The sequence below is a fragment of the Aulonocara stuartgranti genome, assembly GCF_965226115.1.
Source record: "Aulonocara stuartgranti genome assembly, chromosome: 4".
NCBI classification, from domain to species: Eukaryota; Metazoa; Chordata; class Actinopteri; order Cichliformes; family Cichlidae; genus Aulonocara; species Aulonocara stuartgranti.
Window position 1 is genome coordinate 34,903,697 of NC_138942.1, and position 26,174 is coordinate 34,929,870.

General features: G+C 43.0%; 1 protein-coding gene and 3 long non-coding RNA genes across 4 annotated transcripts; 2 read left to right on the top strand and 2 right to left on the bottom strand.

Moving 5' to 3' along the window:
• Positions 1 to 5,264: 5,264 nt before the first annotated feature.
• Positions 5,265 to 8,082, top strand: LOC309704237 (deoxyribonuclease-1-like). The gene is made up of 7 exons (XM_082529285.1): positions 5,265 to 5,502; positions 5,899 to 6,019; positions 6,632 to 6,682; positions 6,867 to 6,979; positions 7,065 to 7,219; positions 7,295 to 7,388; positions 7,868 to 8,082. Exons 1-7 carry the CDS (start codon positions 5,365 to 5,367, stop codon positions 7,916 to 7,918), a joined length of 723 nt encoding a protein of 240 aa, XP_082385411.1. The 5' UTR covers positions 5,265 to 5,364; the 3' UTR covers positions 7,919 to 8,082.
• Positions 8,083 to 9,202: 1,120 nt separating this feature from the next.
• LOC309704733 lies at positions 9,203 to 25,740 on the bottom strand. The gene is made up of 2 exons (XR_014276348.1): positions 25,657 to 25,740; positions 9,203 to 9,762 (listed from the first exon to the last, which is right to left on the bottom strand). It is a non-coding gene; the product is annotated as an uncharacterized lncRNA (long non-coding RNA).
• On the top strand, positions 11,640 to 18,783 carry LOC309704725. The gene is made up of 2 exons (XR_014276336.1): positions 11,640 to 14,289; positions 16,286 to 18,783. It is a non-coding gene; the product is annotated as an uncharacterized lncRNA (long non-coding RNA).
• LOC309704729 lies at positions 19,614 to 21,525 on the bottom strand. Its single transcript, XR_014276344.1, has 3 exons — positions 21,214 to 21,525; positions 20,927 to 21,014; positions 19,614 to 20,220 (listed from the first exon to the last, which is right to left on the bottom strand). It is a non-coding gene; the product is annotated as an uncharacterized lncRNA (long non-coding RNA).
• Positions 25,741 to 26,174: the final 434 nt, after the last annotated feature.

Genomic DNA, 26,174 nt, shown 5'->3' on the forward strand with positions numbered 1-26,174 from the left:
TGCCAAAGTTTAAGGTCATCCCAACACTGCGACACTCATTCTGAGTTCATTTGTGAAGTGTGACAGAACTTCACACAAATGCCAAACAGGACAACAGCAAGTTAAAACAATGCTGAAGTGTTTTTATTGTATGACGAGCAGAAAAGAATTTGAGGTTGCAACGTTATCCTTGTTGCACTGCAATCTTGGGATGTGAGAACCTGAAAGCCTGAAATCTGTACCCCATCCACAACACACCTTTTCTCTGTACTCCTCCCCAGCACCCTGCAGTCACATGCGCCTGCAGGTAGATAAAAACCTCAAAAGAGACACTGGTCGCCATTCTGCTCAGAAGCTTTTCAGGAGCTTTCAGAAAATTCACGAGTTCAGGCGTCTCCACCGTGCAGACATACAGGAGCAGGTATGGACCTCTCACTCGCTACAAAAACATCTGAGCTGTATTCGGTGCAATACTGTGAGCCAGTTTCTTGTTTAGAGTGGATGTTTCAGGCTACAGCAGCATTACAGTAACTTTTGTGCATTTTTCCTGCAGTAATTGTGCGTTTACAAACACATTTCAGCAGCACATGCAAACCATCACAGTATAAATGCAGCTCTCTGTTTCCATATTTGGCAACCTTTGGTCTTCCACAACAGCTCCAGGACGGTGTAACCAGGGCAACAGAGTAATATATTGTCCTAAAAGGATAATATTTTACCAAGCCTTGCAACATGCTGCAAATAGCGACGCGCTAAATAGCATGTTAGATAAACTGCCAAAAATACATCCAGAGGAGCAGGTGTTTGGTCTCTCACTCTCATGTCATGAGCTCTCAGCAGATGGTGGAACATGAGCCGCTTTGTTTTGGACTAAACTCCATGTTAAACTGGACTTTATGACAGAGAAATATGGAGTGAAAGGAAAGGCCTTACTTCAGCCTGCAAATCGGTTTTTAATGCACAGGACAGATAAAAATAAGAAAACTTTAACTTCAAAGTTGAAATATGTAAGATGTGTGAATTCTTTGAAAAACTAGGGGGTATCTAGGAATGCCTCGAGTATAAACGTAATGAACAAAAAAACACAAAGAAGAAGAAGCAAAGAGCAATGGAAACATGGACGTGTATAACATAGAACAATTACTTCTAGGCTCTGAACACAAACCCTCTGTTGTCAGATCTAGCAGATCCAGTTGTAGTAAAAACTACCACAACTTACAGGCCAATTAAACCACAATATCCCTTAAGCACAGAAGCAAAAACAGGGATCAGGCCAGTAATTGCAGATATGGAAAAAGCAGGCATTTTAGTAAAAACAACTGAAACAACCTGTAACACTCCGATTTTCCCAGTGAAAAACGCAAACACGGGGAAATATCGACTAGTACATGACCTTAGATCAATGAATGACATAACAGAACAAATCCCACCTGTGGTGGCAAATCCACACACCATTTTAAATCAAGTAATACCAAAAGAACAGTGCTTTCCTGTAATAGACCTATCAAATGCTTTCTTTTCCATACCACTACACTTTGACTCACAAAAGTTATTTGGATTCACTTTTGGCAACCAGAAGTATACCTATACAAGGTTGCCTCAGGGATTCCAGAATAGCCCCACTCTTTATGCAGAAGCTCTAAGAAAATCCATGTCATTTTGCACGCTTCCTGCCCCAGGTAAACTCCTGCTATACGTTGATGACATTTTGATTACAGGCTACACACAGACTAATTGCGTAGCAAACACACTGACAGTTTTGCAACATCTAGCGAAGCAAGGCCATAAAGTCTCACAGCATAAATTGCACTTGTGGAGCCAAGAAGTAACGTACCTTGGCCACAAACTGACAGGACAAGGCAGACAGCTGTTAGACAGCAGAAAAGTAGCTGTACAAAACGCTCCTAAGCCTCTCACCAAACAACAAATGATGAGTTATTTAGGTCTCTGCAACTTTTGCAGATGTTGGATACCTGAATATGCACTGCTGGACCAACCTTTGCAAAACCTGATCTATGGCAAACACTTAGCTCTGAAAGATGAAATAGAATGGACACCAGAGGCAGATAAAGCATTTATTGACTTAAAACTTGCCCTGCAAACAAGCACAGTTTTAGCTTTGCCTGACTGTGACAAGCACTCTCCTTCCTGCGGAAGTAGATGGTGCCGAACACAGCTGTATGCTGAAGCTAACTGAAAAAATGAAACCCCGACCAGACATTTTTAGTACACTGCAGCCTACTGTTTTAGAAGTGAAAGCTCTTACTTCCTCTTTTTCAGCACAGAGTGCAGAACTAGCGGCTATCATACGTGCATGCTGCGCAAAGGTCGAGAAATAGAAATATATAAATATTCACACTGACAGTCAATATGCGTTGCACACCAAAAAAGATAATTCAGAAATTACTGAAGGCAATAACTTTGCAGACCGAGCAGCAAAGAGGGCAGCACAGCAACCTGTACAGACTTTGATGTCTGAAACCTCACATCTAATACCACTTGATGTACTTAAAGATGGACAGAAAGCCGCACCCATCGCAGAGCAAAAGAAGTGGTTAAAGTGTGGAGCACGGCTACAAAATGACCTGTAATGGCGAACCAATACTGCCAAAATTGCTACACAAGACAGCAGCATTAGTGACACATAGCTTAACGCATTTGTCAAGGGGTGGAATGATGAATATCCTCCCCAAACACTTCTATACTCCAAATTTTGAAGCTTCAGCACAAGAGTTTATCAGAACATGCATGATTTGCCAGAAACATATTGCACAGGGGAACCTCAGGCCTAAAAGAGGCTTTTCCCCAACACCACCGCACCCATTTCACACAATCCACATGGATTTTATTAAACTGAACGAATGTCAAGCATCAAAATACGCTCTAGTAATTGTGGATGTGTTCTCAAAATGGCCAGAAATCTATCCAGTAAAAAGAGCAGATGCAATCTCAGTAGCAAAATGTTTATGCAACCATTTTATTCCTACTTACGGCATTCCTACTCTGATAAGATCAGACAATGGCCTGAGTGTTTGGGCCTGGTGAAGATGTGGATGCGACTAACCCAGGGTTCGCAAAAGCTCACACCCTTTGAAATCGTTCACGGGAGGCAATTTCCGCTTCCTCTCACTAGTGAGCCTATTAATAAGTCTATAAGAGAAACCACTCTAGCAGAGTGGATGACTAAATTATTTGAGAATAAAGAGATTGTGCTAACAATAAACTGCCGAGCGATATCTCTCCAGTTTCTTGCAGGTTGCACCCAGGTGATTGGATCCTGATCAAAGTGCTCCAGAGGAAAAATTGGAGTTCACCAAGGTGGGAAGGCCAATATCAGGCCCACCACACTGACTGCCTGCAAAATAGCAGAAAGACCATCTTGGATCCACCAAAGCCACTGCAAAAAAGTGAGTGACAACACAAGCATAGACGCCGGTTCCCCCGACTCCTAGGTGTTCCCTGGTGGAGGAAAGGGCTGTTTGGGTATATCCCGCCCTTTTGTCTTCTCGCCAGTGGTCTACTCACCTGGAGCCCGGGTGTGCCTGGTCATCATGAAGAACCTTGTCCTCATAATGACTGGCATTGCGCTCCTAGAGAGCCTACTGATACTCACCTGGAAAGACGAGGACCCACAGCACCACCTGCAGAAGAAATGGTCATATAACAACTTACACCTAAAGGATATGGATAAAGAGCACAACCACCCCTGGCTGAACAATGCCTGGTACCGGTACGTCTACAACCGAGTACATACAGAAGACAACCACACTGGCTGCTACGTCTGTTCACACCTCCCAACAACAGCAATGCAAGCCACCCTATATGGAAAATCACCCAGCCTTTCCGAAGCCCTATGTATATTCTACAAAGCCACCAGCGGAACATGTTCCCCCGAAGACATCTTCGCCTTCAAGTTTGAGTTAAAAAGACAAGGGAAAATCTTTCAATGTCAGGAGGGAACCAGGAATACAACATCCAATGTGTTTCACCTTCGCATACAGCAACAGAAAGCTGGGGATGAACCAAAACTGCTCCCAGACTTTCCGGATGCCGCAGGAAAGACAAGGACCAACCAAGACGCAAGAGGAGCACTGATGACGTGCAACCTCATGATCCAATCTGGGGCAGTGATGTGCCAGCGGAGTTCAAGTTGTGGACCACCGGACAGAAAGTCCTGCACTCACTTTTCCCATGGATCGGGAATGGAAAAAACATGCTAAGGATCGAGACTCTTGACTACCGATTTGGACTTTTCCTGAACAGCTCAACATGGATAAAACAAGGCTCAGAATGAGGAAATCGACGCGATCAGAACAGTGGTCATGCAACACAGAGTCGCCCTGGACATGATTCTCACTGAGAGAGGGGGCCTCTGTGTCTTATTCAACACCACTTGCTGCACCCATATTCCAGATAGCGTGAATTCCTTGACCATGACCACCGCCCTGGAGAAGTTACGACAACTGAGCAATGCACAGCAACAAGACTATGTCATGAACACAGAGGACTGGCTGACCTGGCTGCTGAGCGGCAGCTGGAGGACCCTCATGATCAAAGGACTTGTCTTGATAGGAGTTCTTCTTTTATTGCTTTGCATGTTCTCTACATGCATTCTACCCTGTATCAGATCAATGATTGGCAAGATGGTACAGGCCACAGTGATCACATATGTTGGACTGCCACAAGAAGATGAACCGGACGAAGAAGATTTAGTATAGGAACACACACACTCACACATACTGAATGATGCTACAATTGAAAAGGTTATAAGCAAGTGATTGTTGGCTGATAATAAAGTATGATTGAAGTGGTGAAATACGGTAACAACAGGAGGGAATGTCAGGGAGTTTTTATTGTTTTATTTGCTTATGCTTCAAAAGTTATGTTATACATATTTCACCAGACACAGTTTTCTGTTAAAACAGGAAGCTGACCCTGTGACACTGACAAGAGATCAGTACAGAAATACACATCTGCAGAAGTTGACTCGCAGTATATTATTCTTAGAAATTGACTTGCAACACACATACTTTGTGACAAACACACACACACACAGACAGCATCAGGACCTGCGTAACAGGAAATGTGATTATATTTGCATATTGACGATGTAACCTATAAAAATAAACGAATACTGCAGTTCGGGGTGATTTGCTCTGAGCTTTTCACCCGTGCAGCACGTTAACCTACACAAGTGTCTCAGTGTTGTTTATTCACCTGACTGTTTGTTAACTGTAAATCTCTGACAACCTGAAAATTATTAACCTGATAACCTGGGAAGTCATTAGCTTACATACGTGTAAAATAAATATGAAATCATTTGTAAGCGTCAGTGTTTCATGTGATTTCTAAGTCATTTTTAACATGTGACCTGTTTGGTGTAGGATGCATTTGGTGGGCACTTTGGGGCTTTTTCTGACCTTGCTGCATCTCTCTAACTCGCTGCTGCTGGGAGCCTTTAACATCAAATCCTTCGGAGACACCAAAGCCTCCAACACCACTCTGATGAACATCATTACCAAGGTCTGGGACTTTTCCCTCTTTGGTAGATATGACAGTTTGTACAAAATGTTTACATCCACCCATTTGTAATGCAATTTGGGTCAGAGTGCTTTCAAAACCAATCCAGAAGTGTTATCTTGTGTGTGCATTTTGAAATAGTTTGAACTGAATTTTGAGAAATGCTTTGGATGATTTGGCCTGTTGCAGAAGTAAACCTGAATATTCCCAGAATATTCCCACCTCTATGCTTAAGGAATGATCAATGAAATAACTGGATGTGCAACAGCTGTAGCGTTGCCTTTACAATCTAAAGCTTAACACATGAATTTTTTCGTGCAAGGTAAAATATAAACAAACGTGATGTTGCAAGATGGACAATCAGCTGATTCATTTTCATTTTTTATGTGTGTTTTGCAGATTGTCCAACGCTATGACGTCATTCTGATCCAAGAAGTCAGAGACGGTGATCTCTCAGCAGTGTTGGACGGTGTTGGATCATCATCACTTAGACCTCAGAGGGTTAAAGAACCTCCCATAAGTTTCTCAAATAACCATTCAAAACAACTTGATTAAAAATTTATATTTCCAGCATGTTTGTAGTGTTTGAGGCATGTTTGAAGTAATTTAACGGCAAATCCTCCGTCTTTGTTCTGGCATAAACATACATCTTATACACACTCAGAATTCAGAAGAAGTGATTTTAAAAAAGGGGAAAAGCAGAACTACAATAAATTTGTCCCGAGAAGCAACTGGACATGTTTAGAAATGAAGTACACACTGGCAGCAAATGAAAAGGTGGTGATTTTCTCCACAGGGAGGCGCTGGTATCGGTGGCAAAAAGCTACACCTATGACGACGGCCCGGAGGAAACTGGACAAGACGCTGTGGCGTGGGTGTGGTCCTTGGCCAGCTGCAGAGGAGGCGTGACGCAGTGAGCTCCCGGGGCGGCGCAGGGGCGGGGTGAACAGGTGTGCTGGGATCTGACAGTGATTGTGTCTCTTTATGTGTTGGCAGTGACAGACGGAGACGGACGTGACAGCAGAGAAAGAGAGCGCGGAATATATGTGTCCTCTACAACCCCGAGCTTAATAAAAAGTTCTGCACTGTCAAAAGTCGCTCCGGCTGGTATTTCTTGGGTCCACCGTTACAGACGCCTTTAGCAGGGAGCCGTTTGTCGTAATGTTCTCCTCCAAACACACTGGTAGGTGCTGTGGCTCGAGTTATACAGCTGTTTCTGCATCACACTGATAATGATGTGGATCCTCATTCAAACATTTGTGCGTGGTAGTTCCTGGGACATGTTAGTCACTAGTCCTTTATCATTCTCATGCGGTGTAAGCGCCTCCGTCACTGTCAACACTCCTTCGTTCCCTTCTCTTCTGTAGCTGTGAGAGACTTTACTCTGATCCCTCAGCACACCTCCCCAGAATCAGCTGTTCGGGAGCTAAATGCTCTCTATGACGTGGTGGCAGATGTCCGCGCTCGCTGGAACAATGATGTATTTACAGCCTACAAGTAAAAATCATTTATTTGGTGGAAAAACACACATTCGGTAAATGCGACTCACACTACTCTCCCTGCAGGACATCGTGCTGCTGGGTGACTTCAACGCAGGCTGTAGTTATGTGTCCGGGTCTGACTGGCAGCAGATCCGCATCTTCACTGACAAGACTTTCCATTGGCTGATCACTGATGCGGCCGACACTACCGTGTCGCAAACTGTCTGCCCTTACGACAGGTAGACAGATTGTGGCAGGTCGTTCTGATGTGTGCACGCAAACTCTAAACTCTAATCATCTTTCTGTGTTTGCAGGATTGTGGTCACTGCGGACATGATGAGAGGAGTGGTGAAAGATAGTGCGAAGGTGTATAACTACATGACGGACCTGAATCTCAAACAAGATCTGGTAACAGATGAATTTCAATCCTTATCTCTGTAAGAATTCATTTGAACTAAAAAGCACAACCTGCCTCATTCCCCGCTGACACTAATGGAAACGTCAATATAAAAAGTTAACATAATGCTGTATTCACTGCAACTGAGACCATAAACTCGTCAGCAAAATGTTTACTGAGCTCCAATCAGAAGAGAGGCATTCTACACAAAGGGCAAAGCAGTCGCCCCATCAGAAATCATGCAGTTTTAAAGCACTTTTGCTTTTTTAATATCAGCTTTGAGCTACAGAAAATCGAGCAACTTTGTAAAGCAGTGGCTGTAGTAACGACCACAGAGATGCAAACAAAATCATAATGCAGTGTATACTGTAGTGATGGCATTACCATGCAGGCACGTTGTTTTTCAGCACTGGAAAGAAACCTGTGGAAACTGAAGCCGTCTGCAGCACAAACTGTGAGCCACTAAAAGAACGGTTTCTCTGTCTCTCAGGCGTTGGCTGTCAGCGACCACTTCCCCGTGGAGGTGAAGCTGAGCGGTTAGGCTCACGTTGCTTGAACCGTGACTTCCACAAGCTTTCCACACATCGTGCTCAATCTGCAGCCAGCACAATGATCATTCAGTTGGGGACTACTGTCAGCCACAGCTTCATGAAATGCAAATGCACAATAAAGCCACTAAAAGAATTTCACTGAAAACTTGTGTGTTGTAAAGAATTCGGCTTCTTGTTGCAGTGGAGCACATTTGTCTGGAACATTTACTGAGACCCTTTGTTGATTTGGAAACCTTTAATAACGCGTGTGTATTTTGTTTCACTTCCTTTGTCTGCTTAAATGTCTTCAGAGTTTTGAGTTACTGAAGTTTTTTAATTAATTTCCCAAAACAGCTCAGACACACAGCAAAACACTAACCTGCAAAACTGAGCCAAAAATGTTGAAAAAAAGCGGTAGAGTAATACAATCAGTCATCTTCAGTTACTCCTGTAAAGCTGAAATGTGTTCACCACATATGTTAACCTGTGATTTTTAAACACTGAAATGGAAAATCAGGTTGTCTGCATACAAAAAGCTAAAGACGCCTGGGAAATAGAGACACTAGAGTTTCTAATAGCGTCCAAGAGAAGTGTGCTTGGAGAGACGATAGCTGACTGCAGCCTCAAGATGGCAGTGATGTAGAAGCACATCACTTATGCTTTGGTATAACTGACTAGACAAGCACTGCTTGTCCTGGCTGAACAGTTGAGTTGGGGTTGCTGTAGTTCAGTTCTACTAATTGGAAGGTTTGCAGTTCAATACCAAGCTGCTGCAAAATACTTAGCCTCCCCCCCGAGGATGTAATATTAAAGTGAATACACGTGCTGATTTCATCTCTTTACATGAAAGAACATTTACTTTTCCAGGAGTCACATTAGTGACTTGTAGCTTTAGGCTTAGTAGACGACTCACACATTGACAAATCCAAACACATTTGAGGGTAATACTCTTAAATGTGTAAATGTAGTGCTCAAAGAAAACAGGGAGCACCACAGCAGAGGTCATTCATGTCTGTCACACACAGGACGTGACAGTGAAAAGTGTGGAGACACTGCACACCTGAAGTTTAGCCGATTGTGTTGCGCTGACACTCAGGTCCTTTTGAAGTGTCGTATATTGATTCAATTGTCCAAAACACAAACATACAAAGAATGAAAAATGCTCCTTGTTATAAGAATGCAAGATTCATTTTGATTTGGTTGTCCGCTGAATTTTTAACATTCTCAACTGTCATTTGAATGTAGAGACGTCTGAGTTACAGAGATAATGAATGAGAACCACACGCTTTAATCCATTTAATGTATGAATCCAGACATTTATTTGGATATTTCACAGTAAAAACCAAACATTTGTTAGAGATGACAAAGGCTTTGCCACATTTAGATGCACTAAAGGTCAGATTTGCTATTAGTCCTTCATATGTGAGACTCTTTTGCAACAATTAGCAGTTTGCTCGCGTAAGCATACTGCAGGTAATGCTGAGTGATGGAGAAGGCTCGGCAGGTTGCCCGAGTGTACGGCTCTTCAAACCAAAACAAAAAGTCACACCCTAACCTCGAGTGTTTTTATTAACACCTTGAGGGGTAAATGCTGGGTTTTATCCCCCAAACATGTAGACTGCTCACTGCCTGATGTCAGATCACATCTGTAGCTGGTGCTACAAAGTGTGCAAACATGTTTCCCCTCTCTAAGCCTTTCTTCTCTTAAGCATCTCCAGATACATCCCCAGGGACTTCTGAATAGAGTCCTTGGTGATGAACTTGACAAAGTTATTGACATCAGCCTCTCTGTTAGCCGCCAGCTTGTCTATGGTTGGCTTCCTCATCATGGACTTTGTGAGCTGTCTGGCGTGATCTGCAAATGAAACAAATGCACATGTAAGGAAGCTGTGCATTCATATACAATTTCTTCTATGAATACTGACATGGGCTTCAATTCATTGCAAAATATATTCAATTGCAGCACTATTGTGGAGCACCTTTTATTTCTTATGTGGGAAAGTGACATTTCTAACAGGTGCTGAAAGCTTATGCTCTTTCTCTGCCTCCTGCACATCCTGCCAAGTACCAGGATGTACTAAATACTGCTGTACAGATGGAAATACACCCATATCGACACTTCTGAGGTACGAGGTTACATCTCCCTACATGCGGGTTCGTGGCACCTCACCTTAAAACAAACATACACTGATAGCAGCTCATTTTTTTCCTACCTGCCTTGGAAATGTTACCTGCAATTTTATTACCCAAATGGTAAATGGACTGGTTCTTATGTAGCGCGTTTCTACTCATCTGAGCGCTCAAAGCACTGATGAGGCCAATCACCGTGATGTCATCTGCAAACTTAATGATGGTGTTGGAACCATCAGCAGGTCTGCAGTCGTGGGTGAAGAGGGAGTAGAGGAAAGGGCTCATCACACAGCCTTGTGGTACACCGGTGTTCATTGTGATGGTAGATGAGCAGCGGTTATCCAGCCGGACATGTTGGGGGCGGTTGGTCAGGAAGTCCAGTAACCATTTGCAGATGAGGGAACTGATGCCCAGGTCTGTCAGTTTCCTGATGAGTTGTGAGGGGTGGATTGTATTGAATGCTGAACTGAAGTCTATAAACAGCATTCTGGCGTAGGTGTTTGTTAGGTATTTTAGTACCATGGTAGCATTTACTGGATATTGTTTTATAGTGACATTATGCAGGAAAACTCTGTCATTCAATAAGGCCCCTTTGTTTCAGTGTTTTTCTCTTTGACCCAAGAATTGATGTGTGAGAATCACAGGCTGGTACAAGGTTGAAATACCACAGAGATCACTCCCTCAGCTACATTAGTTTCTTAATCTTTTAGACGCCTGTTGAAGGCCAAATGGTTTGTTTCAGATTTCACTAATGTAAGAACTCTTCGTTTTGTGCCTTGAAAATATGTCGCTGAGATAATCACAATTGTAGCTGAACTGATACACTACACAAAGGATGCTTCTTCACCCATGGGCAGGAAGACGCTGCCTTATCTTGGTCTGTACTGGTTTAAACTGATAAATCTGCTGTCTCATGAATTTTACCCTCTATATAAACTGTTGTACTTGTGAATAAAGTTGAGTCACTTTGGGAAGACAATCTAAAGCAGTCTCTGTTTTCTTGTTCTCCCAAGCTGCTCCCGAGCTCGTACTAACACGCTGAATGGCATGCTTGAATATTACTTGAGAATATATTTGACTGTGTTACAGACTAAGGGACATTCTCTGCTGATAGGTGAAGGTACATTCTCTGCTGATAGACGTCCACGCCTCGGAGGAAGCCGATCCACGGAGTAGGCCCTGGAAACCGTTTCCTTCAATTTTGGTGTCAGAAGTGGGATCCTGACGAAGGTAGGCACTCGTCTTTTATTTTATAAGACTGTGTTATGCCTTTCTCAGTGATCCACATAGAAACGGGATACGCTGACGAGGCCTTCTTCAGTGGCCCACATAGTAACAAGTGGGATACGCTGAGGAGCCTTCGTTAGTGGCCCACATAGAAACACAGGAAGTTGCCTGTTGTTTTGTAAATAAAAGCAGAAAGGACACAGGAAGTTGCCTGCTGTCATAAACTAAGAAGTTGCTCACCAGCAGAAAGGACACAGGAAGTTGCCTGTGGTCATAAAACGAGAAGTTGCTCGTTAAAAAGTGAGAAGTTGCTCACTAAAAAGATAAAATTGTTAGCAAAAAAATCAAGTAACCTCAGGTGTGCCACAGCAAAAATAAAAACTAACTTAAATCCTTCAAGCGTCTAAACCCCTCTGGAAATCACTGACCATGGGTCAGAATAATTCAAAGACCTTAGACGGGTCCGATAAAAACTCAAAATTAACTGTAAAACCGAAAAAAATTAAATATAAAATCACAAATAGCGGCTCAGTACGACTCCCACTTCCGGTTACGTTTAACCCACGCTCGCGAATCAATGAAGACTTCCATGATTACGTATCCAGAACATGCGGAAGTGCTTACGTGACTGATTTCGTCTCGAACTTAAGAACTATAACTTTAATGCATCCTAATGTATTTCCGGAGCCCTATCCCGAACGATTATCGCCAGAAAACAGGTCAGTAGAAATGTTAAATACTATTTGTGATAAGGAAAGTAGGCTGATTAAAAAGTCCTGTAAAAAATATATGATAGAATGTCGTGATGTGACCAATCGCATGCTACCGCTATGGAAAAAAGGACCCGAGCCAGACGTAAATGCTTTAAATCAAGCCAGTGTAGGCTCTAGTAAATCCACTGCAGAAAAAACTAGCCTTATATGCCCATCCGTTCAACCTACGGCTCCGCCGCCTTATGATGAAAAGACAGAATTAATAGCTGCTGCGGCGGCTGCACGTCATCAGCGCGTATATCCTGATATAACAGCAGAATCCCAAAAGAGTGAGGAAGGCACTGAAATGACACCTAAATCAGAAGAAGATGACTGGTTTAACCTAGATCAAAGACAGGAACGAGAATACACTGAACGAGAAAGAGAGTTACAGGAACATAAAAAGCAAACAAAACAGTTAATGGCAGAGTGTGAGGAAATCATGAAAGATCCTTTAACTGAACGTACGGAAGCTGAACTGCAGCAAGCCGTTTCCGTCATAGATAATCATGTTCAGCGCCACACTAGAGTAGCGAATGGTTTAACTGTGCCAAAAGCAATAACTAACACCAGAAATTTAATAAGGAACTACTTAAAGCAGAAAAAAGAGGAAAAAACTCAAGAGGGCCCCCACAAAAACACCCGTTATAAAGAAAAGCAGGGATCACAATTTAATGACGTCAGCACCTCCCTTCCGTTCATGATAATAGGGGACATGTGTTGCATTCAACCCCCTAAAATTTCAGAGTTAGCAGCAACCATTAAAGAACTTCCCGATCCTCTACAAAATCCTACAGCCTTTGTTTCTGCATTACAGAGAAGTACCAGATACCACCACTTGGGTGGGCCTGACTATAGATATATATTATGTCAACGAATTCCAGGTGTGACTGAATCTCAGCTTATTGAAGAAGTAGAGGAACTAGACCCTAAAAATGACCAAGCAGCCAACACCTCCTCGTTTTTGTGGATAAATGATGACAAAATCACAGCCTTTTTTCAAAATCTAAAGAAATTTCTGCTCACAATGTCTAGAGATAAAATTGATTTAAATGCAGTAACCATGTGTAAGCAAAAGCCAGATGAATCTATTCTAGTGTTTATGAAACGTTTCACGCACTGCTGGACTAATGAGGCATGCATGCCTGAAGGAGGAAATGATCAGATTTTCATAACAACATTCTTAAACAATATTCATCCAGAATGTTCACAACTATTGAAGCTGACTGCCACTGATAATCTCTATGACATGAAAATAAAGAACTTTATCACACTTGTCAAAACAAAAGCTGGTGCAGATCTTTTCCCCAACAGCACGAAGGCTAAAAGTGTTAAGATGATGTTGAATTTTGATGTTGAAGGCTCAGAGGAAAGTGAAAAAATGATGTATGCAGGGGCCCCGCCCCCTCAACAAGCGCAGCAGGGAGATTTCAGAAGGAGAGATAGGAGTGGAGACGTATGTTTTTATTGTGGAAAAATAGGACACTGGAGGAGGGAATGCAAATCAGCAGCACATAGGTCTCAACCACAAAACACAGGACCAGCTCCTGCCACTAGGCGTCAGCAGAGCTCTTACAGACAAGGTAACTGGCAACGCAGACAGGAATCACATCAAAATAATGGCCCCTTTGCACTTAGGGAGCAACCTTATAATCCACATTTTAATCCCCATCCATATGATAACGAAAGACTGGACCAACCATAGGGAGGCCCAGGTGATGATGAGGGACAGTGTGAAGCACTACACACGATGCTGCATTTGCAATTGTCCCGTAACACAGAAAGCTTGCCCATGTTAGATATAGAAATAGGTGAAAAGATTTATTCCTTTTTAGTTGACAGTGGAGCCACTAAAAGTTCACTGTCTGGAAAATTCTATAGTGGGCCTGTTTCCTCTGTGTGCATCAACACCATGGGAATAAACGGAACTCTAGTGCAATGCCCCAAAACTCATTCTCTAAAAACACGCTGGGGCCCAAAACCGGACGAAATTACATATCATCCATTCATAATTATTCCAAACTCGCCTGTGAATCTATTAGGCAGAGATTTAATGGCAAAAATGAACTTGTGTATTTCATTTAACACAAAGGGTGAAATGTTTGCAGATACTGATAACAGCTATGTTTTCTCTGCCCTATGCACCGACACCATGGAGAAGGAACATCCTCTGTGTCAGCTGGACGCCTCAGCGGAGAATGAACTCAATATCCATCTGACTGGTATCCCACGTCACACTCTGTGTCAAAAACATGTGCAAACACCGTTACCAGGTAGCCCCATGCCTGGAAGCCACATATTTGTTTCTCTCACACTGTTCAACAACATGATAACTGCTCACACCAGAGAAGGCCGAACAGTGGTTTTGTCACATAACTCAGACATAGGCTATGACATTACTGCACCATGTCGACACATAGATCTAACCTACCCCTTACACTGTACTATCTCTGCTGTCACATTGCCAGCTGAATATCAAAACATGACATTATGGTCAAGAGGTGAGAATGATGTAGGATTTATTGACTGTACACCTTATCATGCTCAGCTGAAAAACAACAAGCCGGTATATGTCAAGCAATGTCCCATTTCCGCTGAAAAAGCCGCAGCCTTAGACATCATCATAGGAGATTTATTGACAGCTGGAGTAATAAAGCCCACAGTATCTCCATATAACACTCCTGTCAATCCTGTGCCAAAGCCTAACAAACCTGGCGTATGGCGTTTCACACAAGACTTAAGGCAAGTTAATGCAGTCATTATGCCTCTGCCACCTATTGTCCCAGATGTTCCCAGCATACTGACATCTATTCCAGCAACAGCCACACATTTTACTGTGGTGGATTTGTGCTCCGCCTTTTTCTCAGTACCTGTGCATGAAGACACACAGCCGATATTTGCTTTTACACATAGAGATAAGCAGTACACATGGACTCGCTTACCCCAAGGCATGGTAGACAGCCCTGCGGCTTTCTCAATGGTGGTACGTGCTACCCTGGACGGCTTCACTCCTCCAGAGGGCTGTACTCTGATCCAGTATGTAGATGATCTCCTCCTCTGTGCTGAAAGTGAAAAACTATGTCAAACTGCCACACACATGCTACTCCAGCACCTCCAACAGACTGGCCACAAAGCATCAGCAAAGAAAATGCAGTACTGTCAGACTTCTGTTCAATATTTGGGATTTACACTGTCTCACGGACAACGTTCCATGACTACAGACAGGGTCAAAGCTGTGACCTCTGTCCCTAAGCCCACTACACAGAAGGAAATGCTGTCCTTCCTAGGCATGGTGAACTATTGCAGACAGTGGATACCAGACTGTTCTTTTCATGACCACATTCTGCGTGAATGCTGCAAAAAAGACAAGCCTCCTCGAATACTGTGGTCCACAGAAATGACTGCCTCTTTCAATGCATTACAGGGAGCGCTGACCTCCGCCCCTTGTTTGGGTCTGCCTGACTACCACTTACCGTTCCACCTGTACGTCACAGAGAACGGCACAACCTGTGCAGGTGTATTGGCCCAAGAGCATGGCTGTGGCTACCGTCCAGTAGCCTTCTACTCAAAGGTGCTGCCAGCAGTAGTTCAGGGGATGCCGGCCTGCCTGAGAGCAGTAGCAGCTTGCTCTATCATGATAAGGGACTGCGAGAAGCTCACACTCTCACATGACACTATTCTACACACCAATCACCAGGTCACGACCATTCTAGCAAACATAACTACACAACACATGACCGCACAACGTCGCTCAGGTTATGAAGCTACACTGACTTCAACAGCAAATCTCACTATAAAAGCAAGCAGCACACCCAATTCGCCAGCACACTTACTCATTCGTATGCTGTGTTCCTCTGACCAACAGGATGGTTCAGACGACCCTGACGATCATGACTGCATGACACGTATACAGGAATCCACAGCACCACGCCCAGAGTTAGAGCAGACACCAATCCCAGACTCAGTCATTGTTTATGTGGACGGGTCCTGTTCAAAACCAAATGACAACTTATTTCTTTGTGGCTATTCGGTGGTGACATTGCCTGACATCATACTAGAGGCTCACTCATTACCATTTCACTCAGCACAAAAAGCAGAGCTCATGGCTTTAATACGCGCCTGTGAGTTACATGTGGATAAGCGGGTAACAATTTACACTGATAGCCGTTATGCATTCGGTGTGGTGCATGACTTTGGCACATTGTGGAGACAAAGAGGATTTAGATCTGCTGATGGAAAATCGATTGCTAATTCTGACCTTGTTCAAAGACTTTTGCAGGCTATACAGCTGCCATCGGCAATTGCAGTTGTTAAAACGAAGGGGCACAGCACGGCTGACACAGACGAAGCAGTGGGAAATGCTCTTGCAGACGTAACCGCGAAAGCAGCTGCTGCCTCACAGCAACCACCCAGAAGGGAAGTATTATCTTTGCCTTTACAGCTGCCACTTGTCACGCTCCCAGACTATTTAGAAACAAATGTTGACCTAAAATTCATACAAGAGCAAGCCTCTGCCTTAGATTACACTTACTGGGAAAGTAATGATTGTACCTTAGATAACAGAGACGGCTTATACAAAAACCTTGAGGGTTTGATTGCCCTCCCATCTTCACTACTGCCAATCCTTGTCCGCCATTTTCACGGTGTGAGTCATGTCGGACAAAGAGGGGTAATAGGAGCAATAAAATCAAGATTTGTAATCGAGAAAACATCACACGCAGTAAAACGCATATTAGCAACCTGTCTAACATGTGCACGAACTAATGTAGGAAAACCAAAAGCAAAACATCAGCATTTACCACAACCAGATTTCCCATTTCATACATTACAAATTGATTTTACACACATGCCAGCACAAGGAAGCATCAAGTACTTACTGGTAATAGTGGACCAATTTAGTAAATGGGTAGAAGCTTACCCAACATCAAAAGAAACTGCAGAAGTAGTCTGTCAAAAGTTGTGCAATGAAATAATACCCAGATTTGGAATACCTCACCAAATTAACAGTGATAGAGGACCTTCATTTACATCAGAAGTAATTCAAAAGTGTGCTAAAACTCTAGCAATAGACTGGAAATATCATGTGCCATACCATCCTCAGAGTTCAGGAGTTGTAGAAAGAATGAATAGGACCATAAAAAATCGCCTGACTAAAGCAATGATAGAAACAGGAATGACCTGGATCAAACTACTTCCTCAAATCCTCTGCGAGATTAGAATGACTCCATCCGCAGCAACCAAATTATCTCCATTTGAAATAATCATGGGAAGACCGTTTCCAACACCATGGTCAGCCTCCAGAGGGGCACCGCTATTGGAAGGGGACATAGACACTGCATTGTCTGACTATGTTCATAACCTGGTAGAAACACTGAATAATAACTATCAGAAAGTTTGTCTCTCTCAGCCTCTCCCTTCCATAGATCCAACCCATCCGTGGAAACCAGGAGATGCGGTATTGGTAAAGTTGCTAAAACCAAGGGCACTCGGGGAGGCCGCGTGTTCCAGCCCCCAGACTGTACTTGCAGTGACGAGAACCAGCATCCTAACAGACGGACAACCTCAGTGGATTCATGCCAGCAGGGTTAAGACCAGCCCCACCAAACCACCTAAGGCGTCGGATCAAGTAGATGACGTCTCCGGCGAGCCAGCGCCCGGATTCAATACACCTATAGATGACGACTCAGGCGAGCCAGCGCCCGGATCCAATCCACCTACACACACACAATCACTGATTAACACACAACGCCTGAAAGAACAACAACAAGGTACTCGAACATCCAGCAGGAACAGAAAGCCGAAAGTACCACACAATGTCTAACCTGATAAAGATAGACTCGTTTCATCCTGATAATGGAGAAAATGAAATGCCCATTGTCATCACACGACGCTTATACGGTGTCTCTCGAACCTGGGACCAGGCCAGGAGACGACTAAAGAACTGTCTTTTTTATATATTTAGGTTATTAATCATATCTACTGCATTAACCTTAGGATTTTTATTTACTATTTCGTATTGTAAAGTGCAACCCTGTTCACATTTCTGCAAGCCACATTCTCAATGATAACCCATATAGCTACCAGTACAGCTACTTCAATGTATTTGCAATTAGCACAAATTGATCCTGAGGATGTGCCAGATGTTACCAATGATGTTCCTGATGTGTATATTGAACATTAGGTTGTGAACTATTACATTTTATTATTTGCTTTTTATATTATGTTATTACATTTGTGATTTTTCCTTTCTATTTGAGTTATTATTTTAAAAAATAATAAAAGAGGGGAACTGTTAGGTATTTTAGTACCATGGTAGCATTTACTGGATATTGTTTTATAGTGACATTATGCAGGAAAACTCTGTCATTCAATAAGGCCCCTTTGTTTCAGTGTTTTTCTCTTTGACCCAAGAATTGATGTGTGAGAATCACAGGCTGGTACAAGGTTGAAATACCACAGAGATCACTCCCTCAGCTACATTAGTTTCTTAATCTTTTAGACGCCTGTTGAAGGCCAAATGGTTTGTTTCAGATTTCACTAATGTAAGAACTCTTCGTTTTGTGCCTTGAAAATATGTCGCTGAGATAATCACAATTGTAGCTGAACTGATACACTACACAAAGGATGCTTCTTCACCCATGGGCAGGAAGACGCTGCCTTATCTTGGTCTGTACTGGTTTAAACTGATAATCTGCTGTCTCATGAATTTTACCCTCTATATAAACTGTTATACTTGTGAATAAAGTTGAGTCACTTTGGGAAGACAATCTAAAGCAGTCTCTGTTTTCTTGTTCTCCCAAGCTGCTCCCGAGCTCGTACTAACACGCTGAATGGCATGCTTGAATATTACTTGAGAATATATTTGACTGTGTTACAGACTAAGGGACATTCTCTGCTGATAGACGTCCACGCCTCGGAGGAAGCCGATCCACGGAGTAGGCCCTGGAAACCGTTTCCTTCAGTGTTGTTGTTGTCCAGGTGTGAGAGGACAGAGTGCAGTGCGATGGAGACTGCATCCTCTGTGCTCCTGTTCTGGCAGTATGCGAATTGGTGGGGGTCCAGGGTGGGGGGGAGACAGGATTTGAAGTGTGCTAGGACCAGCTGCTCTAAGCACTTAGTGATGATGGGGGTGAGTGCTACTGGGCGGTAGTCATTGAGGCAAGATGGGTTGGAGTTTTTGGGTATCGGGACGATGGAGGTGGATTTGAAGCAGGCCGGTACCACAGCGTGGGCCAAGGACAGACTGAATATGTCTGTGAGCACTCCTGCAAGCTCCCCAGAACACGCTCTGAGAACACGCCCGGGGATGCCATCAGGACCTGCAGCCTTGTGGACACTGATCCTGCTCAGCACCGCTCCCACATCAGTGGGGGAGAGAGTCATAGGTTGGTGGTCTGGTGTCATGTCTGCTTTGGTTGTGGTTGTGGGATTCCCTCGCTCAAAACGAGCATAAAAGTTGTTGAGCTCATTGAGGAAGGAGACATCAGAGCAGAGGAGGAGCCAGACATTTGAAACACCCGGGGCTTAGCCCTAAAGGGTAGTATGCATGTGGGATTTTTTTTTTTTTTTTGAGGGGGGGGGGGGGGGGGGGGGGGGGGTGTAGAAATGACTGAAAGATTAATAGGCTCTGTTTTGAGTTTTGTTCAAAAAAGAATGACTTCATATAGGGAAATATATATATCACACATGCAGGACACCTTAAACTAGTTTTTTAATTAAGCAGCAAGACAGAACAAAGTCGGGGCTGTATCAAGACACAGGGACTAAACCCCAATTCAACCAGACCCAGAACTGATCCAGAATTAAAACAGGACTACAACAGTTCAAAATCAGGACTACTGAGGACTTAACCAAGACATAACCACAATCAGAACTAGATGATAGTAGCACTAAAAATCATCATAGACCTGCACTACACTTATTTATTTAATTCTACCAAAGTACAATATTTAGATTGAGAAAAGTTTATATAATTATTTAGCCTTGTTGTGCAAACAAGCCTGCATAACTTAATAAATATAGAATTTGAAAAATAGCAAACCTAAAAAGAAACACTAGGTACGAGATACATGAGTACCTATGATACGGTGATACTTTTAGTAAGCAACCATTTGACTAACATGTGTGTCTCACCTGCTCTTGTTCATCTCTGTTCTGTCCTCATTCTCCATCTCAATCTCTGCTCCTCTCTCTCCCTCTTTGTGCTGACAATCATCAAATATACAGTTGAAACCAGATATTTACAAACTCTTCAGATCAAAACACAAACACTTTTTAATTGTAACATCAAATCAGACTAAATGTTTATTTTTTTAGATTGATAAATATAAAAACATATTTGTTAACTTTAAGAGTAAAGAGAGAAACTGTCTGTGTTTTTTAATTGCAAATGGCACCAAATTGTATTCAAACTGAGCCACACTTATGGAGCTCCACGATTCTTTTCCTGGTGTTTTGGTTGACATCTCTTGATGTTCCCATGTCACAGAAACAGGCTCTGTGTTTTGCCTTATATGCATCCACAGCTGTGCCACCAGTTTACTCACATGGACTCTACGAACCTATCAGAAGCTTCTTCAGCTCAGAATGGAATCCTCTGGAGTTTCTTATTAATTAACAATAAACTTAGTGTACATGTACTCCTAAATTTAATGAAAGTGATAAAAAATAGACAGCTCTGTCTCTCTTTATTCTGACATTTAACTAATTCAAAATATATTTCAATATTTATCTAAAACAAAAGTTTACTCTAAATTGATGTTGTACAGTAAAAATGTTTTATGTTTTCTCCCTAAAGTGTAAATATCTGGTTACAAATGTGAATATCCTGCTGTGTACTGAAATCCCTCTTGTTTTGCATAGAAATATACTGAACAACATACAAAGCATAATATATAAAATAACATTTACCTGAGTTTTTTCTTTGAAAGAACCCTCTAATGTCCATTCTTATATTTCAGTACATAACTGAAACCGAATTAGTCGGGGAGGGTAAGAACTGAAAATATGAAATAAACACACGTAAGCTAAGATTCTCTAAAAAATAGCATTTGTTCGGCTTTTCATTTCGCCATTTGTTGATTCACTTGAAGAGCAAGTAAAATAATATTGGTCAAGTGATCAGTTTCATATCAATCTTTCGTGATGCACCGTCATATTTACATTATTTGTACAGTACGAATGATTTGCTTTGGTACCTGCTCAAACTTAAGCTCTCCTTAGTATGGCTGGCTCCGTCTCTCCAACAGCGCACTCACGGGCAGCAGCTCCCCCCGCCCCCTCGCTCAGTCGCTTAGTGCCTGAGCTTGGATCATACCAATATCAGGGGGGGATTCACGCACAGTCGTAAATTCCCACAGTGTGCACTATGTGCTTCGAATATTGTGTGTACTTTTTGTTTTATACAGTTGTCAGCCAGGCATCTAACTATGAAAAAATTACACTCCAAAATACCCCGGGCTTCTGACAAAACAACCCGGGCTTAAGCCCCGTAAGCCACCCCCACGCTCCGCCCCTGCATCAGAGGATACGGGGGAGGGTTTGGTGGTCCTGTAGTCTGTGATGGTCTGGAGTCCTTGCCACATGCGTCGGGGGTTGGAGTTGGAGAAGTGTTCTTCTACCTTCTTTTTGTAATGGTGTTTGGCTTTTTTGATGCCCTTCTTTAGATTAGCCCTGGCTGTGCTGTAGGCGTGTGCATCTCCTGACCTAAAGGCGGTGTTGCGGGCCTTCAGGAAGAGACGAAGATCCCGGTTCATCCAAGGCTTCTGGTTGGGGTACATGGTGATCCGTTTCTGGGTGTAAAGTAAAGTGTGCATGTTAGTCCCCGTAGGGATATAGTTCCTCTGCATTTAACCCATTCACCCAGTGAAGCAGTGGGCAGCCACCAATGCAGCGCCCGGGGAGCAGTGTGTAGGGACGGTACCTTGCTCAGGGGTACCTCAGGGTAGCCGTTCAGTGGAGTCGAACCACCGACCTTCCGATCATGGTGCCACCACTCTACCTACTGAGCTATCCCTGCCCACTGTCAGGTGGTGACACTGTCTGTGGTTTTGGAGATGTAATCCAGTACAGATGAGGCGTACTGGTCCAGGTCTGTGTGGGTGAACATATTCCAGTCTGTTGGTGTGGTTGAAGTTCACCTTTATGTGCTGAAGGTGAAAACACTGAGCAAAGGGAGGAGTGTATGATCTGTAGATACTATGGAAGCTGAAGATTGTACCTGACACCGTTTGCTGCTGCCACCTTCTGGCCTTCAGGTGCTCTGGACGTGCTGTTTTTTGTCCTACAGCTTTAAGAGGCTCTGTCTCGGCTCTTAGTTGTTGGCACACCTGTTCACCATAAGTCATCACAGCACAGCTCATGGGCTGGGCTCCTCCAAAGGTAACCACCAAGCTGATGTTGGTTGGAGTTGTTTTATATGTTTAGATTAGTTTGTTGTCTCCTGCATGCTGTCATCTGCTGCTCTCCCTCAGGTATGTTCCCAGCTCAGGTGTGTTTGTGAGGGAGTGTTAGGGACCCGCAGAGACACTGGAGACAATAACTTGTATGAGCACAACTAAACTCATGGCTGCTGATCATTTAAGGTTTACCTTCAAAGTAGGAACTGCTGTCCTCCCTTAAACTGTGTGTACAGTGACTGGAGAACAATCCTCAGTGCTGGCCTACACCTGGGACACTGCAAACCAGGGTGCTTTGCTAGAAAGCAAGTTCAGCACATGCAGGATGTGTTTCTGATATCGCGGTTTCGCAATCTAGCTTTGAGCACATTCATGGTTCCTTTCATCCTCGGCACCAGTTGCTGCTTGTTGGGAACATGACCTCCAACTATCTGTCCACTAACTCTTGGGAAGAGCCCATCAGGATGCTTGGTGAAAAACCTCATTTTAAAAACAGCCCTGCACACTGTTCCTTCACCGTGACCAAAGAGTTCCATGATTCCAGATGCTGACAAGTAATGTCGCTCGATTGTAACAGATCAAGTAGTGTAATTGTGTTTGTGTGCAGTTCTTTATTTATATATTTGTATTGTCCGGGCATACGAGCACAGCTAAACCTACAGCCGCTGATCATTTAACCTTTAGCTTGGCTTCCCAGTTAAAGTGTTTACAGAGAGGGAATGATTGAATCAGGGTGTCATTTCTCATCTGAACGTGTATGTTGTCCATGCTACCTCAGAGATATTTCAAAGGAAAGGTTAGACCTGTCTCCTTGAGGGATTATTTAAAGCTTCAAGTCCTCTGATCCTCCGTCTTGCCATCAGCTCAGTTTAATCTAGACCAGGCTAAAAGTTTATTATCTTAGGACGGTCTAAGTCATCCGGATGTAAAGTGACTTTAATGTGCATTTCGGCTCCGGAGCCTAATAAAGCTCTTTCCTGGCAGGTGTTGGTGGGTCGAGCAGTCTGACGGAGGAACGTAGTCGGCCATCTTGGAAAGAAGAAAATGTTTTCTTCACACACGGTGAGAAAAACATCGTTTTTATAAATCATGAGTCCGAACATTTTACAGACTTTTATACGTGAAATTGTTCGTAGTTTATAAACACATCTGGAAGTGCCGTGCAAACCAAGGCCGAGCTGCTTTTAGGAAACGTGAAAAGTCTATCAGTACAACTTTCATGAATGATCATCATTTATTGTCATTATATCATTATGATTATTGTTAACTACCACCCTTTAGTAATTATTTACAGTTTTCCAGAACATGAGAAACAAAATGCATGTTAAGAAAAGAAAATAGTAAATGGAAAGACGAAGGCTTCAACCTCTTAGACCTTTCCTTATTTCCACTTTGTAAATGAGGACTGTGTGCAAGAGGTGCAAGTGCACGGGTGAAGTCGCACTGTCCCCTCTGCATTTGATTGTCCCTCGTTGGGTCGGGCGTAAAGACTGAGCAGGGCAATCAGCTGGTAGAACCGATGTCCACAAGATGCAATCAGCGATGCACTTGTTTAAATGTATTTTATGCAATAATACAGTCTTTCTTTTCCAAAACGCATCCAAACAATTTACAACACAACAGGTTACTATTATGGGCATCATCCAACAAACAGGTTTCTTATCGAAGCAGAGAGGCCGGCACGACAAAACAAGATTTAACTCAAACACTTATTAAGCTTCTGACTCCCTGCCTGTGTCTTTGTTGCTGTAGGAACAAGACGACAAAGAGAGCCCAACACCTCAGTGCTCTCAGTTGGCTGAAGATGCTCACTCAAGTGCAAACTTACTTGAGCACTACAGGTGTGATCAGTGTAACAAGAAGTTTCATGCCCCGTCTCACCTCAGAAGACACCAGCGCATCCACAGTGGGGAAAAGCCCTTCAGTTGTGACCAGTGTGGAAAGACTTTTACTTGGAAAGGCAACTTAAAAACACATCACCTCAGCCACAGCGGCGTCAAACCACACATGTGCCACCAGTGTGGAAAGACATTTAGTTTGATGAGCAACTTGAGAACTCATCAGCGCCTGCACAGAGGAGTCAAACCATACGCATGTAGCCAGTGTGAGAAGGCTTTTACTCAGATGAGCTACTTAAAAATCCATGAGATGGTCCACAGCGGAGAAAAACCCCACACATGTGAGGAGTGCGGAAAGGCTTTTAATTATAAGAGCAACTTAAAGAGACACAAACTGGTCCACAGTGGAGTTAAAGCACACAAGTGTGACCAGTGTGGGAGGGCTTTTGCTTTGAAGTCGAGCTTGGCGACACACAAGCTGGTGCCGCATGTGACCTTTCTGGGAAAGCCTCCAGCCAGCGACCCCAGAAACACGCCAACAGACGCTGATACGTGATCGGTGCAGCAGTTCAGTTTACACAAACTCGAGCTTAAGTCAACCCTACACTTACTGACCATGGACACGCACCAGTGCGACCAGTGTGACAAAGCCTAGAACCAGTTTAGAGGTAATTCAGTCAGTTTTTTTAAACAAGCTAATGTGTATATAAAAGATTTGTTACTGGTAATACAGCAAAACTTTATTGTAGTTTTTAAAGTTCAAGTTAAACCATGTGAAATAAGTTGGATAATACACGGTGTTACATATGGGACACAAACGCAGCGTTTTGGGACAACATGGTTTCTGTTGGGTTTACACAAACTGTAAAAATGTTATTACGATGTTATTACGATGTTATTACGATGTTATTACGATGTTATTACGATCAATGTTAGCTCTACATGGGTGTTAGATTTCAAAATAAAATCCTTTTAAACGATCGTCTCGTTTCATTTATCACCAGCAGAACAGTCTCCAACAGTGTCCAACTTTATGGCTCATAATGGGCAAAGACGCGGCTACAACTTTGATGCTAATCTGAAGTGAATAAAACTATAATAGGACATGAAATGCATTTAGATCTGTACATATGCTGTAATGATCACATGATGTGGCGCCATCCTTTCTGAAATTAAACCGACAACAGATTTGTTGTCTGGGGCATTTAACACAAACTGATTTGAATAAAACGACATCATGAATGCAAAAAACGATGCAGCTGCATTCATATTCATATTTCCTCCTCGGTTCCAACTATTAATACAGAAATGCAAATGCATCATTCTTTTCTTGAAATTTAAACACAGGTTTATAAACGGTCTCAGCAGTTCTTAAGTACATTTAGTAAAACAGGTAAACACTTACTAAAACACAGTCATTGTGTCCTTACATGCTGTCGTTTTAGCAGACTCTCAAACCAGTTTCAGTCCAGTAGTGTCCGTATCACTGCCGCCCAAAATCAGTATCACGAGCTCAGTGTGTCACATGGCCTTGCTTGACCAGATGGTGCTATTCAAAATGTTGCCAGAAGGGATAATGAGCATCACTCTCATGCCAACAGTTATGGCAAAGATTTTATTCTGCACGTTTGATCTGAGACACGACTGGTTATCCATCAAAGTTCAACACTTTAAAGTTCACAACTTTCCACACTCTGATAAGCACATCCCAGCGGTGACCGCCCCGCCGGTTCCCAGACTGCAGCCTTGGCGTTCGCTCTGGGGCTTATTTTTAGCTACACACATGGCACTTTTCCATTTTATCATTCTTTATTAAACATCTTACAAAGAAGTATTTAACTTTAATTAGTTTTACCAGAGTGTGCATGTTTATGGATGTTAGAGAAAAATATAATATAAAATAAAATATAAATATAAGGTGCA